The sequence below is a fragment of the Panthera tigris genome, chromosome C2 (genome assembly GCF_018350195.1).
Source record: "Panthera tigris isolate Pti1 chromosome C2, P.tigris_Pti1_mat1.1, whole genome shotgun sequence".
NCBI lineage: Eukaryota > Metazoa > Chordata > Mammalia > Carnivora > Felidae > Panthera > Panthera tigris.
The window spans coordinates 79,637,774-79,661,009 of record NC_056668.1 but is presented as its reverse complement, the minus strand read 5'-3'; the positions used below and the strand labels follow the sequence as shown (position 1 = coordinate 79,661,009).

Here is a 23,236-nt window from a genome sequence, read left to right as displayed (position 1 = left end):
CACTATCTCAGGAGTGGAAGAATACCCCCAGGGACTACAACCGAGATTCATGAGAAACATCTCCCCTCCTCTCGTTTCCTTCAGAGGCCAAGGCCGCCTGTCCACTCCCAGAGAATTAGCAGAGCTGCTGCGGTAGCTGGGGTCAGCCACAGCCTGAAGGTCGAGGGCATGTTCTGAGTAAACACAGAGCACTGCACAGAAATTAGGAGCCCGGGGGTCAGGGGATTCGGGCTTGGAGCAGGGCCATGGGAGGGACTTATCTTGCCATTCCACAGCAGGATGCAGACTGACCCTATGAGGCCTGGAGAAGGGAGCACTGGACTGAGAGCTGTAGGCCGTCAGAACTGGGAGGGGTTGGAGACGCCCACAAGTCCTCTTCCCTCACTGGGCAGCTGGGGAAACTGAGGCCCAGAGCAGGGAGCTCACTCGTCCAGCATCTCAGCAGGAGTCAGTGGCTGCCTTCTAGGCCAGGGCCCTTTCCTTATGCTCACTAATGGGACACATAGGCCTTTTCCTGCTCTGCCTGCTCTCGCCGCTGGAAACAAATCTAGACATGGGTCCCAAGGTGCCAGCGCTGACGGTCTAGTGAAACGACCTGGAGTTCACTGTTAGGGCGTGTGTACCATACACAGATAAATCAAGCCCTCATCCCTCACAGCTCAGTCTCCATTTCCTGATAGTTTTGTAAAATAGATGTCGTCTCCAAGTGAGGATAAAAGAGAAAGTTCTTTAACAGATTCTAGACAATACCAGGACCCTCAAAGTCCTTCTGTTTTACCAAATTTTACTAAATTACCCTGACGGGCAGGGTTGCCTTAGGAGTAATACATAGCCAGGAAGCATACCAAAAGGTCTCTTCTAGGACAAAGCCTGTTCTAACAGAATGACTAAATGGAGAGACAAAATTATGACTTGGGGGTAAGCAGACCAGGGCCTGAGAACTGGCTTTCTGTAAAGACTGGACAAGTCCACCTGGGTTCTTTGCATGATTTCTTTTTCTGTAAAGTAGGTGTAATGGTCCCCGCTCTTCCCCCAAGAATCAAATGCTGCAATACATGGGGAACAAATGTGTGTTACTGAAAGGTAACTGAAAGGTAACACACAAATGTGTGTGACTGAAAGGTAAACACACAGGAGAAATGACCTCTCGCATCTGACCAGTCCTTTTGAAATATTCCCCCATAAGTTGCCTGAAGAAACCGAGGGGCACGAGCAAGGTCATGGGTAGCCAGTTAGTGGTACGGGCAGAGTGGATGAGAAACGCGATGCTCATGCAGCACCTGGCGATACCAGCAGGCACTTTATTATGCACACGGTTGCCATCGTTACTGCTATGACAACATTACTGAGTGAATTCCATACGTGTTGGACAGATGTCATTAAAAATTCTGCCTCGTTTGGCATTTGCGATAAGCCCATGAGGTAGGCATTATATTATCCCCCATTTTGCTGTAAGAGGTGGGTGGAGGCAGGACTCCCCCCCCCCCCCCCGCCCCAGCCCCGGCCCCCGCCGTCTGACTTGCTCTAAAGCCTGATCTCGGAACCACTGAGTGTGCTTGCCCCTTGCGCTATGAATTCTACTTCCAGCCAACATTTCGTTTAAACCCTCCCACCACCTTCCAGGAAGGTACCATGTCATGATAAACTTCTTTTGGTTGTTGTTGTACTAGCGATAAAACCAGTGCTTAGGGAGATCGAGAAGCTTAGGGAGTTGCGCTGTGAATTCCTATTTATTGTTATTTAGTATTATTCCTATTCCCCAGTCTTTCCTGAACACCTGGAAATGACTGCTCCCTGACTTGTATACTGCCTCACCCCCTTTGTGTTACTTGCACAGCTTTGATGTATTAATTAGATATTTGTCTCGTGACTCGCTATGAAACTGCCAATTCCTGGAGGGCAGATACTGTCTCACTCATCTTCGTGCGCCCTGTCTTTGGTGCAGTGTCCTGCTTACAGTAGGTTTTCAATGGGATTCTTGGACTGTATTCCATAGGCCATGGGGAGTCACTGAAAGATTAGAGAGTGTCACAGTCAAAAAGGTGTTTTAAGAAGATCTCTCTGAGGGCGTCTGGGTGGCTCAGTCAGTTGAGCGTCCCGCTTCGGCTCGGGTCATGATCTCCTGGTTTGTGAGTTCGAGCCCTGTGTCAGGCTCTGTGCTGACAGCTCGGAGCCTGGAGCCTGCTTCAGATTCTGTGTTTCCCTCTCTCTCTGACCCTCCCCCACTTGCACTCTGTCTCTGTCTCTCTCAAAAAAAAAATAAACACTAAAAAAATTGTTTTAAAAAAAGATACCTCTGGACACAGGCAGAAGGTGGACTGGATGGGGAAAGACTGACAGCTGGTAGACGTTTAGGAAGCAATTGCAGTAGACGTGGTGAGAGGAATAAGAATTAGAATGGAGGTGCCAACAGTGGGAAGAATGGAGGAAACGCCGAGCGCGTCGAGGACAGAGGGTTAACAGGAGAACACTGGTGAGACGTCACAGGAGCATCTGGCAGATGCCAACTGAGCTATATGTACTCAGTGAGAAAAAGAGAGAGAATAGAAACCAAATGTAGGTTGTTATTGTCTCTTTTTCCAGTGAACAGATGTTGTGAAGTGAACTTGAAGATAGGGTGTGTGACTTTGGTGTTCCCTTGGGGGTTCTGGTTTCTCAGGACCTTTTCCAGTGACCATGGCTCCGGGGACCTTCTCTAGGCACAAGTCACCACTTCATCTGATGCCCAACCAAAGGACCTAATTTGCTGTATTCCTGCGACAAAAGGTTCTTCTGTGCTCTATTGTACTGAAGAGACCAAATAGGATTGACTAGAGACAATGTTGGCCTTCATGGCACTTACTTACATTTACATTATGTTAAAAACCTAAGCACCCACCCGGTGGGACTTCACTGTTAATTTTTTTTTTTAATGTTTATTTATTTTTGAGACAGAGAGAGACAGAGCATGAAAGGGGGAGGGTCATAGAGAGAGGGAGACACAGGATCTGAAGCAGGCTCCAGGCTCTGAGCTGTCAGCACAGAGCCCGACGCGGGGCTCGAACTCATGAACTGTGAGATCGTGACCTGAGCTGAAGTCGGACACTTAACCGACCAAGCCACCCAGGCGCCCCAATTTTTTTTTTTTTAAAGAAGAAAAGACTGAGAGTCTTGAGATACAAATTCTCAGTGTGGCCCTGGCCAACGAATGGCCCCTTCCCTAGGCTTCGGTCATGCTGGTCTGGTCGTGGAGTTGAACCATGATTTCTGAGGTCTTAGATGCATAGAATATCCAGGCCGGGGTGGCTTTGGAGACCGTCTGTTTCAACTTGCCTTGTATGAGAAAAGAGGAAGTTGAATCCCCTCTAGAAATACTCACTTGCCCAAGGCTAGTGAGTGGAGAATGACCCCAAGAGTCCAACCCTTCTGACTCCACCACAGCCAGCGTCCGTGCTGTGTCCCGTGCCTGCAGTGCTAACCAGCTGTGACTCATCTGCCTCATCTGTGCACTGCAGGAATCCACACATTGCAGCCACATTCCAAGGAGGCAGATGCTGTCGTGCAGATGTGCACACGCCTCGAAGACCAAGGACTGCGGGAAATCAGGCCAGAGAGGAATTTTCATAAAATGAGAGCATCCAGACCACAGCCTTGGGGTCCTGCTCTTCTTCAAGCCTCTGAACTATGGAGTCAGCAGTTCCATTATTGTTACCCTGATGGGCCTGGGTGGGAAGGACAGTCTGTGTCTGTGAGTTTAGGCTGGGCCAGCAAGGGTCCCTGTGAGCTCGAGGGTGCTTTAAATCTACTCCTAGGCCTGCCAGGGGAATTCAGTCACAGAGTGTAAAAGCCTCAAAATAGGGGATAATGTCCCACCAAAGGGACATCAGGGATATTTAAAGTTGCTTGGGAAAGGACAGTGGTGGCATGGCGTGTTTACAAGTTTTCTCTAAATGACATCCCCCGCGGACGGTAGGCTCTCATTGGAATGCTTATGGCCACAGAACTTGGAGAAGTGGATGTTGTAACATATGATTACCATTTTCTGGCATTATCCTAACTAGGACAATGAGGGTTTGGTGGGGTCATCTGGAAAGTTCTGGTGAGGAGCATTAGGGTTAGAGTCTAGGAATTTAAGAGACTTTAGGGATCATCTCATGTCACCCCATCGTGGAACAGATGAGAAAATAGAACTTTGGAGAGGAATGTTGACTTACCCAGGAGTGACATGGCATGTTCCTGCTTTATTCAGATGGAAGGGAAGGAGCTTCCCTCTCATTCATAGCCAGGAAAGGCACCTTTTCTGGAGGGCAGAGGGAGGGGGGCAGTTAGAAGTGAATGGATTTCAACTGTATGTGGAAGGCTTCTGGGTTTGGAAGTTCAGAGGCCAGAGTACTAGCCTTGTGCCAGAATTTGGAGCTCCCAGTCTCCTCTTCTGTCTGGTGGGGACTAAAGCAGTATTCAAGTCATAAATGCTGACCTTCAGGGTGCTCCAGGAGGATGAGTGAGCTTCAGAGCCACCTTCTACCCACCGGCCACTCTTGTGTTTTCTCTATCGTGCCTCCCAGAAATTTGTTAGATGAAAACTTTCACGGGGCGGAAATGTTTGAAAAACAATAATAACAACAACAGTGGGGGATTAACTGAGTCTCCTGAGGGCCAAGGCAACTTGACATTCTGGGAGTTCATGACTCCAGACAGGAACTCCGCCAGGTGCCTGTGGGCAGGGGCACAGAGCGTGTTGCTATGTTAGCATGAGTTACCAGCCAACAAGGGTGCAACGTCCTGCGAGGGGAGGCCTGCTCAGGTCCCGTGGCCGTTGGAACCTCTGTAGGGAGGCTAATGCTGATGCCCGGGATAACATTCTGGAAGGCAGTCAGCACAAGAAGAGAGATACATCTTGCCCTCCCTGCCCACTACATGAATCCCTTTTCGAATTGGGAAAAGGTGTCTGAACCAGAGACGCGAGGACTGTGGGGCACTTCAGGTAGCAGACTGCTTCCTTGCTATGTCCAGGGGTCACAGTCTTATTCTGGAGTGAAGAGAGTGCTATAACGTTTCCTTCATTCAGGAGTCAGTGGCAGACTGGGGACTAGACCAGGCATTTCCTGGATCCCGGGCAAGCATCCAGGACCATGCTGCCCTTCCAGAGGACCTACCTCCATCTGCCTGGACTTTCTTGAAGGTGTCTCACAGTCCCTGATAGAAACTATCAGTTAGTTTCCCAAGTATTCTTCAGCTAGAAAGGTCAAGCTTTGGGTAGAATACTCCAGGGTCCTTAATTCAGTGTCAGAAGAGGTCTTTGGGTTCTATTGTTGGACTGGAAAAGTGCCTTGTCGTTTTTTTCCCATTACAAAATGCAGCTGATGTCAGCTCCTTAATCTGCCTTGCCAGGAGACTCCATTTATTTGGGACAAAGGAATGAGTTAAATCCTCTGCTGTGTGTTTATTATCTCTATAAAGGAGTCCTAACAAGGTCAAGCTTGGCATCTGTCTGAACAAGAGGAAAACTGGTGAGAAATGATTGCTCAGTGTATATGAATTGAGAGTCAATTCTCCGGGTGGAGGAAGGGGGGTGGATAATGAAAGTAAGTCATTGTTACAGCTAACGAAAAAAATTCTGTAATTTCCACAGTCTTAAGGCCTCAGCTACTAGCAAAAGCAAGTTTTTTTCTTTTTCCCACTGCAAAAAAATTCTAGATGGTTGACATGTTTGAAAATAAGAAGAAAGCAGTTAGGAAGTTCACATCTAACCTTGTTTAAACCTATGGAAACTACTGTTGTATTAAGCCAATGTTTCGTCATTTTCCTTCTGGTTAAGACCACTTTCTAATGCAAATATTTGAGGATGCCATGGTTTTATGACCAGCATTAGTTGGGGGAATGGCCTGGAAGAGTCTGCCAACCTAATGTCCCCTACCCATAATGCATCTTCTCCTGGAGTCTGGCTATGGGAGAGGCTAGATTACATCCTGGAAGACATAACTAATGTATTTGTCAGAAATTTCAATTTAGGATGATGAACACTTCACGTCTTGCTCAATACTGCCTGCTGGATCCCTGTGACTCTGACCAGTTGGCTCCATTTTTAATTAATTTAGGGAAACTATATGTCAGTCTAGATTGCCAACCCACATCATCTCCTAGAGCATCCAGATCTACCTCTTCTCATTCTTGATCTGTCAATCTTTTATTGTCATTATTCTTTTCCATCTTATGCAATGGCCACTCTTCTAGGCTCACGTCTCTCTGTGAGGGACCAGATCTTTTGTATCTTTAAATTCTCATAGTCCCTAGCATAGGACATTCACAGACGGGCGGCATCACAATGAGCAGTGGTTCTCAAACTAGGAGATGCTGTCCCTCTGGAGATATAGGCAACTTCCAGAGGTGTTTTTGGTTGTCGCAACTGGAAGGGGAGTGCTATTGGCATCTAGTGAGTAGAAACCACGGATGCTGCTAACAATCCTAAAATTCGCAAAACGGTTTTCCTCAGCAAAGAATGATCTGGCTCAAAATATCCACAGCGCTGAAGCTAAGACACTCTGTCGTAGACCACCAATTTGGGAAAGTTTTTAATCTTAGAAACCTTGCCGTAAATGAGATAGTTGGTGGAGACCCAATGTATAAAATAAGCAATACACAACATTTAAAATAAATTTAAACAGGGTGGGGATTCATAGTCCCACTTATCAGCCTCCTCTACCCCCACAGTGGTCTTATAAGCCCCTGCAGTATCCTGGGGCCCAGTGGAGTGTGACCTGAGAGCCGTTCGTTTGGTGTAGCCAAAAGAACATGGAAATGAAAGTCACAAGACATGGGTTTGTAAATTGACCCACCGCTTCACCTTCTTGGGTTTGTTTCTTTGCCTGTGAAGTGTCTGTCTTATAGAATTTTTTTTAAAGATTGAATGAGATTTCAAGTATCCATGTACATTGTAAACTCACTGCTTTGCTGTTGTCAAACATTCTGGTTAATACAAGGTTAACTCTTGTTGAATTCCTGGCTGTAGAAAACAGAGACTACGATAAGACTGAAAATATATAAAATCTACTCTGGAGTGATTTGGTGAGAACTTTTCCAGAAAGCCAGAGAGAGCTTAGAAAGTAGATTAGTAGGTCTCCACATCTTTTTGAGCCAGATACAACCTTAATAAACTTGATCTCCCAGACGTACTCCAACCTTTCTCAGCCCTACTTTCAGAGAACAGCTTCCCATCCATGGAAATGTTTGTGGGGTCCCTCTAAAGTTGAGGCAATATTGCTTGGATGCTGTAATCATTTCCTGTTCCTCTTCCACATGATCTTTACATGCACTTCTGATTCTGACCCCCCAACCTTGCCCACACCCTTTGCAGAGAAAACCTAAACTTCTCAGCATCACGTTCAAGACCCTTCAGAATCTCACCCCAATCCAACCGGACCTCACCTCCCACTGTCTGCTACTGTATACCCAGCCTTCCCAAATACCTGATCATTACTTAGGGAAGTAGGCAAGGCTTTCAAATGCCTCAGCTTTGGACATGATTATGGCTGTGTGTCAGTCTGGTTATGCTTACTCTGGGGTCTCTGCCCTTTTCTTGCTGCTTGTAAAGGTGACCTTGGAGCAGAGGTTAGTGGAAACGTTAAGGACTTTGAGAACAGAAAGAAAACAGGGGAGGTTACGTTTGGCTGAGTTACACCTTGCCCGCCTCAGTTTCCCTTGTGGTCCTTTCTAGATCTCCCACTCAGCCTGCACCTAGCATATCATCCCAACCTTCGTTCATCATGTTGTAACTTTGTGTGCCTTCCTCACTGGACTGCTACCCTGGGAGGGAAAACACAGTGTTTAATTCTTCTCTGATTCCCAGTAGAGAACCTGGCGCAGTGAGGGAATATCAGGGGGTCTCACCTTCACATAGTCATATTCACAAAGGTAGGAGGACTCCAAGTTGAAGTGCATGAAGTAAAGCTTGATCCGAAATCCCTCTGGGACAGTGATATTCCAAGTCACCTCTGAATCACTCGGATAGGAGTCTGGATAGCCAGGTGACTGGATCTGACCAAACATATTGTTAAGTTCCACGGTATGGGCCGAAGCTTTCAACAAGGAGAGGCACAGAGCGTGACAGAGAAGGAGCCACCTGAAAGACATGAATGGATCTACTTATGTTCATGGACACAGGTCCTCACCACTTAACTAAGTCCGCAGCCAGGAGACCACATTGTTGGCAGATCTCTGCCGCTGACGTGTTGTGGGTACTCTTCCCCGCTCTGGGCTTGCCTACCCAGTCTATTCGACAGGGAGATGGTAACTCCATGATTCCTAAAGTTTCTTCTAGCTGTGCTCTTCTGAAGGTTTGTTAACAGTATCCAGCTCTCCTAGAAAGTCCCCTAGTCGCGACTCTGACACGTATCATGTTACTGTTGAAAACTTAAGTTTCATGATTAGGTAAAAGTGGATGTCCTTCCTTCAACTCAGCTTCATTTAAGGATCTTGGACTCTGGATTCAGTTTTGTCAAAAGTGAGTAACAGTGACGTGGTAATGTTGGGAGGAGATTTATGCTCCAGGATGGGATCTTGCAGGACCTCGAACAGATTCGACAAAATCGGTCAAGGTACGCAAAGTTTGGAATTAAGAAAGAGTAAGCAAAACATGTTCCCCCCTTGGGTAAGTATTCCGATGAAAGGATCAAAACCCTGCAACTTATTTCCAGCTGTAGGAATCAGAGATAACGGACTGTTAAAAAAAATTGCTTCGGGGGCAAGGAAAACCCAGTAAAACTCACAGAACACATCCCAAGTGGCGGAGGCAATGGCGAGGCAGAATGTCCACGGCTAGTCAAAACCCGAATGGTCAATATGCACCACAGCAGGCCTCTAATAGATTGTTCCTCTGCAAGACCCGAGGACCTTGAGCTCAAACACCCCAAACCTGGCTCATGAACGTCTTGCCTAAGTCCTCTTTATTCTGCTTCATATGTCAGGCCATCCGCTTCTCTTCTGTCAATTACGTTACACATTCTTATCTGACCTATTGTTATTGCACCCTAAGTAATCTCCCTGTCCCCCACTTGATACCATTAAGCCCTTTGCTGCTGACGTTGATTTTCCAAAACACACATGACCATGCGGCTTCACTGTGGCTGTGGTCTCAGGCCTCTGTCCCTGGGATCGTGGACTAGCCCGTTCTGATCTAGGGCTGATCTGCGGGTCCAGCCTCAGCTCGGGGCCAGCTGTGCCCTGGCATGTCATTCTGAAAGCATGCCATGCCTGTCCACGCCTCGGTCCCCTTGCGTGTACCATCCCCATTCTTCGTCTGCTTGTCTTATTTATCTTCCACCACCCAGCTCACAGCTTCCCAGGCTATGGTGCGCTCATCACGCCTCCAGATCCCACAGCTCCCCGTACATGCTTCCTTTCTGCCTGCATCACCCTGGGCTGCTTCAGATGCAGCCCCTGGAGCGACGGATATTTGGGTTCAAATCCCAACTCTTCTACTCACTGGCTGTGAAATACCAGATAAGTCTCTCTGAGCCCCAGTTTCCTCATCTGTTACATGGGGAGTATGATCTCTAATTATAGGACTCCCATGAGCATTAGAGATGATGTATATAAAGGACCTAGTATACAGCCTGGTATAAAATAGGTGATGGGTGAATAAAATGAATGAATGAATGAATGGATGGATGGATGGATGAAAGTGTGCCTGAGTCTTCTACAGCCTAAGTCAATACTGGGAAATTATACCAGCATCTTTGGATGACAGTAATCCCGCTTTATCTACGACCTTATTTTTTGTGGTTTCAGTTACCCTTGGTCAGACCCAGTTCAGAAGCAAGATGATCCTCCTTTTGACATATTGTCCAAAGGTCAGTAGTAACCTAATGCTACATCACAGTGCCTACATCATTTTCCTCATTTCATCTCATCACATAGGCATTTTATCATCTCCATATCCTAAGAAGGATGAGTACAGTACAGTTAAGATATTTTGAGAAAGACTTATATCGGGGCGTCTGGGTGACTCAGTCGGTTGGGCATCCAGCTTCAGCTCAGGTCATGATCTCGCGGCTTGTGAGTTCGAGCCCCGCGTCGGGCTCTGTGCTGGCAGCTCGGAGCCTGGAGCCTGCTCCGGATTCTGTCTCCCTCTCTCTCTGCTCCTCCCCTGTTCACTCTCTCTCTCTCTCTCAAAAATTAATAAACATTAAAAAAATTTTAAAGATACTTTGAGAAATCACATGCAGGTGATTTTATTGCAGTATATTATAAGTGTTCTATTTTATTATTAGTTACTATTGTTAATCTCTTCTTGTGTCTAATTTTTAAAGTTTATTTATTTTGAGAAAGAGGGAGAGAGCGAGAGAGCAGGAGAGGAGCAGGGAGAGAGAATTCCAAGCAGACTCCCCATTGTCAGCACAGAGCTGGACTAGGTGATGGAACTCACGAACTGTGAGGTCATGACCTGAGCTGAAATCAAGAGTCGATCGCTTAACTGACTGAACCATCCAGGGCCCCTCTTACTGTGCCCAATTTATAAATTAAACCTGATCCTAGGTATGTATATAGAGGAAATACATTGTATTTGCTAGCAGGGTTCCCTGCTATCTGTGGTTTCAGGTATCCAGGGAGGGTCTAGGAAACTATCCTCCAGGCATAAACAGTACTATTGTAATGATTCCATCATTGCTAATCAGAAAGTTGTTTCTACCAACTCTCCCTCCACAGCACACAGATGCATATATACACATATATGAATTTTTGAAGATGTAACACAAGATAACTGTAAATATAGATTATCTAGCCATCTCAATATTGTATTTACATAAAAGGTAAATAGGTAAATGCAAAAGGCCTAGAAGGATATTAACAGGATATTAACAGTGGTTATCTCTAAAATGGGAATATAAATATTTTAAATGTCATCTTTGTGTATATGAAATGTTCACACTTGTCAGGAAGGACCTTGTACTGTTTTTTCTTTCTTTTTAAAAAATTTTTTTAAATGTTTATTTATGTTTGAGAGACAGAGAGAGACAGAGTGTGAGTGGGGGACAGGCAGAGAGGGAGACACAGAATCTGAAGCAGGCTCCAGGCTCTGAGCTGTCAGCACAAGCCCCATGCAGGGCTCGAACCCACGAACTGTGAGATCATGACCTGAGCGAAGTCGGACGCTTAACCCACTGAGCCACCCAGGCGCCCCGCTGTACTGTTTTTTCAAGAAAAAGAAAATAATGAAGTTATTTAAATTTTTTCCAAGGTCCCTACAATAGCAACATGTAAGATTTCAACAAAGGAAACAAAATGTTTTAATCCAGTTGCCAGTGTCAATATTTTCTAAAAACCAATCTAGGAGGGAGGGCCTCCAAGGCAGACAGAAGGGAAGGCCTAAGTCCAAGCTCTCCAGTGCACTCACAGGAAAGCGGAGTCCAGAAACTCTATCTTTCAGGGCCCAGGCAGCCCCACATTCAAGCGAGGAAATGTACCGATGCTACCAGGGCGGGGAGTTCTGGTTCAGTTCCGCCTGGGGAGGGGAGGGCACTGGTCTTGGGTCAGAAGAGCTAGATTCAAGTCCAGCCTTTGACTTGATTTCTCTGCCCCATCTTGGGGAAGCCAGGTAATGCCTCAGTTTCCTCATCCCGTAGTGGTAATAACGACTTCCCTTAGGGCTGCTATCAGAGCAAAGGAGGATTAGAAAGTACTTTGTTAACCGTCCAGCCCTCAGCAAATGTTAGTGATAATTACTCCCATCATGCTGCTTCCCGAAAAGCAGCGGTTAGGAAAGAGCTTTGGCTCCCAAGCTGGACTTTCCTGCAATAGCGACACCCAGATTATGCAAGGCTGAAAGGTCAACTTTCTCCATGCCTGCTTTTTCCAGACTGCATGGAGGAGACTCGGAGCCTCCTAATGCTGGTTTTGTCAAGAGTTGACGGCTGACAGCCCCATTCAGCCTCAAAGGCCCACATGTGGTAGGTAACCAGCCAGTGTGGGAGGAAGGCCTGCAAAGCTTTCTGTTCTATTTTGTTTGCATCTCAAGACAGTTTCAAACATAGGAAACAAATACCTCCTTGCACATAATGGGTTTGAGCATATGCTTGCTTGCTTTAGGGGCTGCTGATCGAAGAACACAAGTGGACGCTTTTGTTTCCCGTGACACTCTCTGAATGTTTTTTGCTTCTTACACACCACGCACTGGCTGTACAATTCCCCACACCTGCGACCTATTCTTGAGCTAATCAAAAAGTTTAGCTACATTTGCTTGAGATGTCAAACATAATACATAAAGCTGGGACTTGATGGACCCCCCTGCACGAGGAGGCTCTCCGGAGTGCACAAAATGCCTGTGTGTGTGTCAATGATCGCAGAAGAAATAGCACTTTCTATCCTCTTTATTCCCTCCCCTCACTTCAACCTACACTGCACCAAAACTTTTTTAAGTAGAAGATTTGAAAGCCACTGTATAGGTAGATCCCTTGGACAATGCCCTTATTTGACGGATGATGAAAAGGATATCCCAAGAAGTGGTATGTAATGCCCAACAGCAGATGGTGAATTAGCTTCCACAGAAGAAGGGAATCACAAAAGCTAACAGAGGAACCTGCTGGGTCCATGCCCATATCATGCCCAGGCATTTGGCCAAAGCAATTAATCCTGTGGAAAATAATTAAAAAACTCATGGCTTTACGTAGAAATTAAAAGAAAAGATACTAATAACAAAGCCCCTCCCCAACAAATTCTAGTTTAATTGGTCTGGAGTGAGGTCTGGTCATCGGCCCTTTTGAAAGCATCACATATGATCCTAATGTACAGCTAGAATCAAGAGCTCTTGGTATAGGATAATACACTTGGTTGAGAGTCTGGTGGAATGTAGCAGAAAAAAATCTTGGACTGGGAGTCCAAAGACCCAAGTATGAGTCGGAGCCTTTTCAAGATCATCAGGGTGGCCTCGGGCAAGTTGCTTAACTGCTTTTATCCCCACTTCTCCGTGAATCCTCATCTCATCTAAAATCTGAAGACCAGATGAGACAGGCCTATAAAAGTGCTTCTCAAACTCTGAAGGGCTGTGTCCCCGAGAGGCAAGACCCTTTGGAGACTTCTCACAGAGCACGTCTCCACTGGTGGCCAACTGAATTCTGCTCAGCTACTATTTTTTGAATGCCTAATAGGAAACAGACATTATGCTAGGGGCTGGGCACACTAAGATAAACAGACCTAGATCCTATACCTTAAGGAGCATTCAGTCTTGGACGAGGAGATAGATAATTGAGCGGTGAAATATTACAAAGACGAAAAGAGATGTAGCTCCCAGGAACAGAGACCGTGCAAAGGACAGGATGCTTATGTTGGGGATGTTGGCCAGGGCAGAGGACATCATGTTTGAGCTGTGGCTTGAACAGTCGGGTGCTTCAGGTGGAAAATAAGGAGGAGAGAGGTTCTGCACTAAGGGATGATACAGAACTGTAAATCAGCCTGTATGTTGGCATGCTGGGGCATTGGCTGGTACAGCAGGATTTGAATAGTGACACATCAGTCAAATTGTCACTCCACGTAGATGAACAGAAATCCTATCTTTTTGCAGGATAAAGGAAAACGAAGTTCGATGGGAAGCTTAACGCTACAATGGATTCTAAAAGAACAGATAGAATGAATCGTAAACACCTGATTATTTCTCTGAACCACAGGTAATCTGAGCCCAAAGAGTTAACACAGTCTGAAGCCCCCCAGTGGCCCCAGACCCAGAAAAGTTGCTAGGTGACTTTGCAGAAGAGAAACAAATAGAAACTCTTTTTCCAATTGAGAAGAAAATCAATGGGAAAAGAGGTGCTCGGGGACTTAACACATCTGCAGGGTGTTTTTCTTTTTCTGTCTTTTTCCCCCCTGTATTTTTAACAGCATTAACGCTTAGAAATAGTAAAAATAATTGCACTGGCTGGGTTTTGAGACTCGCAGAGGAAAACTTAGAAGAAATGCCTGGTAAGAAGGATCAAGTAACTCTTAAGTATAAGCTGAGGAATAGGAAATCTTGAAGAGTTTAAAAACAATTAGAATTTAGAGTCCTAGATTTAGAACGCCAAAGACTCCTTTTTTTTTCTTTTTTTAATTTGTGGTATCCCTTTAAGAGCCATTCGGTGCAATTCATAGCCTGATTCATACCACCAGCTGCCTCTGATTTCAGTGAGAAATGCAGAAATTTATAAGGAACTGTAAAATGGGGACAGGTTTTTTGTCTTCTAAATTGAGGTTTTGACTGGCAAACTTCTGAAGGTTTAAGAAACCACAGAGCTGAGCTGTGGGAAGCTGGTTTCTTTTCCGGTCCGAACAAATAAACACACAAACACATACCTAACTCACAAAGTGTTGGAAGAGATAAATCAGTGCTCTTTGCAGAGGAGGAAAACAAAAAATCAGCCTTGCGGGCACCGGAGGAAAGTCACATCTGCCAGCAGACAGCACCCTGTGCTGGCAGAGGGGGAAACTGAGCTTCGGCAGTGTCCCAGCAGGATTTGCACAAAGTCTCCTGTTTCGAGCTGGGGTGTCCCCGCCGTCCCAGGGCAGCGCCCAGCCCGCATCTCCCTTCTCAAAGCCCCAAGGATTGACAAGAACCCCCTGCAACACCCCCAGGACGCCCAGGTGAGTCTGCCTAGAGACAAGGTCAAACTCTCCAGGGCTGCTTGATACCTGGTTCCTGAAAGGGCACCCGTGCCCACTCCTGCCCTGGCACTCACCTCATTTTCCAGCCTTGGGTGCTCCTAGCTGCCTGGCCTTGGTCCCCCCGGTCTGACTTTCCTGTGAGCTTGTCCCCGGTGTGGTGTCAGCGATGCCTTATCTTTGTTCTGAGGTCCCTGTGTGTCTCTGGAATTGGCTGGCATTCTCCATTCAGGTCACGCCTTCCCCTGCCTGCAACAGATCCCCTCTCCCCCTCTCTCCCTCTGCCTTTTCCTCTCTCTCCTCTCTGTCTCTCCCTCTCTCTCTCTCTCTCTCTCTTTCTCTCCCTCCTCTCTCTCCCTCTCTCCTCTGACTCTCACTTACACACACTCATAGGAACCTGACAGAACAGAATCTGTCTTCTTCCTGAAAAGATCTGCTCTCCCAGTTCCTTCCTTTATCCTGTGTGGCTGGCCCCAGCTCTTCAGAGAAAATAACTGGGAAGCTCAAAAAGGTATTTGTATCTGTGTGTGTGTGTGAGAGAGACAGAGGGAGAGAGAGAGAGAATGTGTGTGTGTGTGTGTGTGTGTGTGTGTGTGAATGGTGGAGAGGGACAAAGTCTAATTTCTCTTTAGTCTCCCCTGCCAGATGGCTATAGTTTTCTGCTCGTCTTCAGGACACCGGCAAAAAGACACCAGTGAAGCAGAAACAACCCACTAAGAAGGCAATTCTGACATCTACACTAGGAAAGAAAAAAGGTCCAAATCCCAAAGCCTCAGACAGCCTGCAAACAGCAACAGATTTTCCTGCGAACAGAGCCACTGGCCAGGAATGGGAGGGAGCCCCAAGTCCTACAGTTGGCTAGTGGTTCTCCTCCACCTAAAAGCAAAACTTGTGCTGTTTACCAGCTCAGTGTGCGGAGATCTAATTCAGCCCAGTGCGGGTCCATCAACAGCAGGAGAGCCCGCACCCTATGGGGATAGAAACACCTGGGCCTGTGTACCAGCCTACACCCTGAGATTGTGGAGAAATGCAGCACCAGATCTAAGTCGAGCTGAATAAGACAGTTACTTCCCCACGACAATGGCAACCAATACTCAATACGGAGAGAGACATCTGGGCATGAAAAATAGATTTTGCGGAGAAGCTTTTCTGTGTTAGGAACAGCGCTAAGCATAAGCATGGTCTCAAGTACTCCCGAGGATTTGTAAGGGTCACCCTATTGTACTCATTTTACAGATGAGAAAACTGAGGCTCAGAGAGGTTCTACACGGTGCCAAGATCATCCAGCTCTTCTTTACTCCTTTGCTACTACCGCCAAGAGTTGACATTTGTTGAGCCCTCTGTGTCGGGGACTGTTCTAGTAATGTGTTAATTTCCTTCAATCATCTTTATATCTCGTAGAGTTGGGTAGTAGGCTTAGCCCCATTTTACAGATGAGGAAACCGCCCAGAGAGATTAAGTAGTATACCCAAGATCACACAGTTAGAAAGCGACAGGGGACAAATTTGAGACCTTACCCACAGTCTTGCACTGCTCCTCACTCATATATTATAATGTGTCTGGCATTTCAAATACAGCATCCACAGGGAAGCTTGACTTGAGGCATTCTGGAAAGAGCAGTAGGCTCGGAGTCCGAATTTAGCTGTAATCTTTCCTTTCTGTGCGAGCTGACTGTGCACCGTTGGGCCCAATACTTTATTAACATCTCTGATCCTGCTTTGTGTCAGGGAAAGGAGGCTTGCTACGAGGCTTCAGGGTGATTATGTTTGTGGAAGTGCTTTGCTAGCTGCCTGGTGGTGTATCTGAGAGAGGGACCCCCACCCGGTCTAACCCAGGTCACGGACACAGGTACTCTCCACTCTCGGGTACTGCTGCCTTGGCAGATTTGGGGGAACAGGGGTTTGAATCCCCCCCCCCCCCAGAATTCTTCTTGCCTCCGTTTTCTCTCCAGTTTCTCTATTTTAACACTTTCAAATGTCAGTCTTGCCAGGCCTGGCATTAGTGAGAGGCTGTGGTCGATAATGTGGGTGCAAATATATGAGATGAGAGAATATGTTTGAACTCAGGCACTGTTTTAGCAAAATGTTGCTTTCTGTTTCAGGCAGGGTAGGGGGAAAAAAACGTTTAAAAGTCCCATTAAGAAGCCTCATAGGCTCCTCAGACATCAAATAACTCTCGCAAAACAACATTTTAATGATTTAAGTGTAAATGAATCAGAAACACATGGATTGCATTTCTCTTGGAATACCCCAGGGTTTTTAAACCGAAGGAGAAAGAACTTGGCTCAAAGCACAGTGTGCTATGCAGAGGGCCCTGCCCGTCACAGACATTCCCTCTATTCATGTGGCAGCAGGACTGGCCCTCTCCTAATTTAGGGCACATACAGGAATATGCAATCATTTGTTCTGGGCACAGAGGGAAGAGCTTGGGAGAGAAAGCCATCAGCGTCTCCTTGTAAGTGTCATAGAGCACTTGAGCTTCCCAGAATAATTTCCTGGCCAGATTTTTTCAAGGCTGCCAATGTTCAATGGGAGGCATTTGAAATACGTTCTAAGCCAAAGTTCTGCCAATAGACAGCAGATCTGATATGTGTTTCCCTGGGAGTTCGCCAAGGCTCAGATGGAATCTGCATGAAAACAGGAACTGTGTGTGGCTGGCTCAGTGAATGATCTGGGTGAGATTCAGGGAAGTTTCCCATTAGACTAGAAGACATTGGTGATGTTGTCCTGACCTTTTGATTTAAAAAAAAAACACTCTCTGAAGTATCATTAACAGACCATGAGAAGTGGGAGGAACACAAGGGAGATTGGTCTGGGAGTAGGCTCGGTGTCAGTAGGCTAACTTGTATGTGACCTTGGGCAGCGACTTTCCTGGCTGGGGGTAGGGAGGGGAGGGTCATCTCTTTGCTCCACTATAAACTCAGGGATTGGACCCCGTTGAGATGATGGAACACCTATGAATGTGGATGTGAGAACTGTGGAATAACCCTGCAGTGAAGGTAGTTGCGAGGGTTGCTCTCATGACCTACGAAGAGAGTCGAGTCTAGAGCGGCCAACTAATCTCGACACTTGCTTTATCTGCGATCATCGCACATGACATTGCTCAGGATTCTGTCGTGGTTATTCAGAAAAATAATTTTTAAGAAGATTCACCTAGGTTTTTAAAAGTTTGACAAAACGCTTAAAATATACATCCAATCAACTAACAGTACCTCATTTAGAATCCTAAAATGTAGAACAACAGAGGTGGGCTCAACAGCCCCAGGTTAGAGTGCAAGACAGGGGTCAGAAATACAGCACTAAGAGGGTAAATGTGACAGCATTCCTACCACTAGAACCGGGCTTGGTTTATATGTTGTACCGAGTATTTATTATATACGACTCCTGAGCCGAGACTTTCTGGAATCCCATGAATGTGCTAGAAAATGTCAAGTATTTGGGCAATGGGATTTTGTTGGCAAAGTCTGAAATCCAGGCTTCCTATAGAATATCTAAGAAACTGGTAAATAGCCCCAAAGATGGCACCTTATAATTATATTTTGGGTTATACAATACATTGACTATGTTGAAAGCCATTGCTTCAGAGCCTATCATATTTTCAGAATAATATGGGGGGGGGATTAAAGAAATACCAATCCCTAAACTTCGTCCCAGGAGATTCAAATTCAGTGAATTTGGGGTGGAGAGCCTGAATCTCTAATTTTAAAAGCTCTCCTAGGGGCACCTGGGTGGCTCAGTCGGTTCAGCGGTTGAGCGGCCGACTTCAGCTCAGGTCATGGTCTCATGGTTCGTGGGCCCAAGCCCACATGGAGCTCGCTGCTGTCAGCGCAGAGCCTGCTTTGGATTATCTGCCCCCCCCCCCCCGCCCCTCCCCGGCTTGTGTTCTCTCTCAACAATAAATTAAAAAAAAAACATTAAAAAATAAAAGTCATCATGGCATGTTTTTGCCTATCTGGGTACATACACCATAATGGTACATCTTATCATTGATGGCATTTTATTTTAGTTTTTAGTTTTGTATATATATTTTTTAACAATTGTAAATATTTATGCACCCAACATGGGAGGACCCAAACATAAAGCAACTATTAACATAGAGGAAGAAATTGATGACAATACGATATTGGTAGGGGACTTAAACACCCTACTTACAACAATGGACGGATCATCCAAACAGAAATTGATGGCATTTTAGATTTGATGAAGTATCCTTAGCATGTGCCAGATGCTTCCATATACATTATTACATGTAGTAGTCACATATTTTTACAGAGGAAGACACTGAGGCTCAGAGAGACCGTGCCAGTAAGAGGACAACTGCCATGTGGAGTCTAGGCCCCCTGACCCCGGATCCAGGACTCTTTCCCTTCACCTGCAGGCTCCCGATCCTGCCTGTGGACTTTGAACACCCACGAGCCATGCTATCACGTGTCTGCAAGAGTTCAGGGAAGGCAAAAAGTGTATCTGTTGAAAAATAAACTATCAGGCTCTGTTATGAGCTGAAGTGTGTCCTTCCTAAATTCATACGTTGAAGCCCTAACCCCCAGGACCTCGGAATGTGACAATTTGGAGATAGAGACTTGAAGAGGTGATTAAGCTCAAATGGGACCATTGCGGCGGGTGGGGGGGTGGCGATCTTACCGGTAACTGGCGTCCTTATGATAAGAGGAGATTAGGACACAGACATCACAGAGGAAAAGACCATGTGAGGACACAGTGAGGAAGTGGCTATCTGCAAGCCAAGGAGAGGTGCCTTAAAAGAACACCTTGAGCTTTCACTGGAAAACACCTGCCCACACCTCGAGTTTGAAGTGCTGGTTTCCAAAACTATAAGGAAATAAATTTATGCTGTTTAAGCCACCAAATATGTGGTACTTTGTCACGGCAGCCCTAGCCCATGTTCTCTTACACAAGGGTCTTGAAAAGCAGGAAGCACATGCCAGCAGGGTGTCAGGCCGTTTTCAGATGCCACGGACATGGGATTCAAAAGTGCCGGGGAAGCTGATATTCTGTTTGGTAGATAAGAAGAGAAACCTTGACTAATGTTCAAAGAGAAGTTATTTTCCTCACATAGCAAGAAGTGAGGAGGGACATAGGTCTGGGGCAGCTGCTGGTCATTGTTTTCTTTCTTTTTGCTCTGCCAGCCTTAGGATATGGGCTTTTAGTCTCATGCTTGCCACCTCATGGTCACAAAAAGGCTGCTGTAACTCTACATGTCACGTCTACATTCTAAACAGAAAAAAAGGAAGAAGAGGGAAAGGGAATTGGTGGACTTCTCCTTATGTCCCACAGACCAGAGTTGGGTCACATGGGAAGTCCAATTCTTAGTTTTACAGCTTACATAGCCGAGACAGGCAGCAAGGAAGACAGGGGTTGGAAACGGAAATTGCATGAGTCAACCTTCGGTGTCTGTCACACCATATGCCAAGAAAGTCCTGCCTTCTTCATTTCCCTTTCACTCCTGATAGTATTGAGAAGAAAGTCTGAGGGTGATGCCATTATGCCATAAATGCTAATTACCCTTTTATCAAGGACAGGTGGGTCCCAAATTCATAGTCTTGCAGAGGCCATATTATTCTTCTAGAGTTTAGCAACGTTTTATTCATTATTTTTATTTTTATATTTAGAGCGGCAACATACTTTCACATATATGGATTTCAGTTAAAAAAGAAAACAAATCTGGAGTAGATTTAAATAAAAATATCAAATAAATAACAATAAACATGTTTTCATGTATATGAAAAAAATTATAAATGTGGCCAAATATTGGAAGCATTGCTCTAGAGGGGGGACACAATAGAAGCAGCCTGGCATGGCCTATGAGTCAGGATGCTGAGAACAGAGGTCACATTCTGCCCTAACCCACTGAGAAGTCCTGAGCTTTTTGTCTGTCCTCCTTAGGCTTTGGATTTCTAATTCGCAATGATGATGTTGGATTAGCAGTCTTGTTTTCGTTTTTGTTTTATTTTTTTTAAAGGGTATCCTTTCTCGAACACTTTAAGATTGCTTTGTTTCAGTGTGTGGAACCATACCCGATGCATTACTATCCATCCTGGACTAATGTTTTAGATCTCAAAGTGGCTTTACAAAGAGGGTGTACTCTGGGATATAACAGAAGAAAGTATTTTCGAGAAGAACGCTTTCCTCTTGAAAATAACCATTAAAGGGCATGCCTTATTATCGGCATTTTACATGTATGATTAATAATATTGAGGTGACGTAACAGAGGCCTAGAGAGAGAAATGTGTTGTCCAGGGTCACACTGAAATTAGGTGGTGAGCTGAGATATGAGTCAGAGTTTCCTACTCCAGTGCTCTTTTACGTTAGGTTGTAGGCCACTCTATTTGAAACTGAGTACTTTAAAAAGAAACTTGCTTGTTTTTCGGAAGACCCCAAATGACCCTTGCCTGGCCAGCACAGCTGGCTCTCTATTGCACAGTTTTATTGAACAAAGAGGTATGCTGAGGTGTTTGGACCTCCCTTTAAGAGCAAAATCTTCATCAGTTGCCAGTAGGCTTATAGATTCTAGAATCTACTTTGGGCTCTGTATCAGAGAGGATACCCCTCCCCTTTTCCCACCTCTCAGCCCAACCTGATTCCCACCTTCTTCCTTATTCTTTAGGCTGGAGTCTAAGTTTATGGGTGGAAATGAGTCAACTGGTCATACACATCAGCTTCTCTTGCTTCCTGCCTTCTTTTATTCAGTAAAAAAAACCAACAACTAGCAACTAGCCTTCTTTAGGTCTTCTGGCTCTCTCTTTACTCTTCTTTCTCTATGCTCCTTGCCAAAGAGTGGTAAGGGGAGGATGTTAGGATTTAAACTCTGGCAGGGGGTGGGCATGCTCTACTGAAACTTCTGACTCAAAGAAGCCCTGTCATCTAGCCCAGCTTTACTAGAGGGCTCAAGTCTGTGGAACCAGGAACTAGCCTCATTGGTAACACAGGGTACCTGGTTTTCTGTTTGATGACCTTGCAGGAGGACAGGTGACGTTTCAGGAATGATCCTGGGATTCTTAAGTGGTTGAGACATACACCATCTGTTTGGGCAGAGATTTTGCCCCTCCCAAATTCATTTGTTGAAGTCCCAACCCCCAATATCTCAGAATAGGATAACATTTAAAGATACGGCCTTTATTTATTTATTTGTTTATTTATTTATTTATTTATTTTTAAAAAAATTTTTAACGTTTGTTTATTTTTGAGACAGAGAGAGACAGAGCATGAACAGGGGAGGAGCAGAGAGAGAGGGAGACACAGAATCTGAAACAGGCTCCAGGCTCTGAGCTGTCAGCACAGAGCCCAACGTGGGGCTCGAACTCCCGGACCACGGGATCATGACCTGAGCCGAAGTCGGACACGTAACCGACTGAGCCACCCAGGCGCCCCTAAAGATATGGCCTTGAAAAGGTAATTAAAGTTGGGGCACCTGGGTGGCTCAGTTGGCTAAGCATCTGGCTCTTGATTTTGGCTCCGGTCATGATCCCAGGGTGGGGAGATAAAGCCCCATGTTGAGCTCCAGTGCTGAGTGTGGAGCCTGCCTAAGATTCTTTCTCTCCTTCTGCCCTTCCCCCCTGCTTGTGCTCACTCTCTCTCTCTCTCCCTCGAATTAAAAGAAAAAGGTAATTAAAGTTAAAAAAGTGCTGTTGGGTGGTCCCTAATCCAGCATGACTGGTGTCCTTTTAAGAAATGGAGATTAGGACACAGATGACACCTAGGGACAACCATGTGAGGACACAGTAAAAAGGTAACCATCTGCGAGCCGAGGAGAGAGGTGTCAAAAGAACCCAAACCTGCCAACGCATTGATCTTAGACTTCCAGCCTCCAGAACTGTGAGAAAATACATTTCTGCTGTGTAAGTAACCCAGTCTGTGGTATTTTGTTATGGAAGTCCTAGGAAACCAATAAGCCCTCCCAACCTTCCTTACCCTTGCTCACCTAAGTCCATTTTATATCAACAGTAGTTTCTATTCACTCATTATGTCTTCCCTCTCCCAGAGGTTCCCCGGATGCTAAGGCCACAGGGACCAAGCAGATCCAACCACAGGACAGAGTTGTTTAGACCATAAGAAGCAAATGGACAGTTGGGGTAAGACCGTGGGGTGCTGTTGGGGGGCAGACTCGGATCGTGGATGAGTCAGGGTCCTTACTTCCCTAACTCTCTACTGCTATTTCATGACTATTACTTTTCCACCCTCCTTCCAAATTCCCCTGCCCTTCTATCACTCTGGCAAACTGCTCATCGCTGTTACTGCCACCTTCCAATCTCTTGTTCCCATCCTTTGCTCCTTTCTTTAAGAACTTAGGCGTGTGGCACCATTGCTTACCTTTCCTTCCGCGTTCCTCCTGACATCCTGAGTGACCCTAGGCCTTCATCCTTTAACATCCTCATCCTCAATGATGACTTCTTCCACTTGACCCTAACCACCTACTACATCCATAGTCACATCCACCTCTGAAGTCCTCAGCTCATAAGAAACGCCCCATTTTCTGACCACCATGTCCTATCTTTCTAGGTCGTTTGCTCCTTCCATCACCCTACAGATTGCAGTAACAGTAGACTTCAATCTCATCAAGACATACTGTTCTTTGACACCACTCTATTTTCAGTCTATCAGGTCCTCCTGCCTTTCCA

The 23,236-nt window shown here is 45.8% G+C and overlaps 1 protein-coding gene and 1 long non-coding RNA gene across 4 annotated transcripts in view; one reads left to right on the top strand and one right to left on the bottom strand.

Annotated features, from left to right (window-relative positions):
• Positions 1 to 14,748, bottom strand: part of MASP1 (MBL associated serine protease 1) — a 60,593-nt gene extending 45,845 nt beyond the window's left edge. For both annotated transcript variants that reach the window (XM_007083572.3, XM_007083570.3), the window contains exons 1-2: positions 14,682 to 14,748; positions 7,867 to 8,098 (exon numbers count right to left, since the gene is read on the bottom strand). In XM_007083572.3, the coding sequence (XP_007083634.2) occupies positions 7,867 to 8,098; positions 14,682 to 14,686 (237 nt within the window). In that variant the 5' untranslated portion in view covers positions 14,687 to 14,748. The remainder of the gene's footprint in view (positions 1 to 7,866; positions 8,099 to 14,681) is intronic.
• Positions 1,261 to 18,314, top strand: LOC122230593. Of its 2 annotated transcripts, none has more exons than XR_006207590.1 (5): positions 1,261 to 1,422; positions 9,766 to 9,827; positions 13,535 to 13,637; positions 14,344 to 14,586; positions 15,278 to 18,314. It is a non-coding gene; the product is annotated as an uncharacterized LOC122230593 (long non-coding RNA). The 2 variants fall into 2 exon arrangements; XR_006207589.1 differs by having other exon boundaries at positions 15,237 to 18,314.
• Positions 18,315 to 23,236: the final 4,922 nt, after the last annotated feature.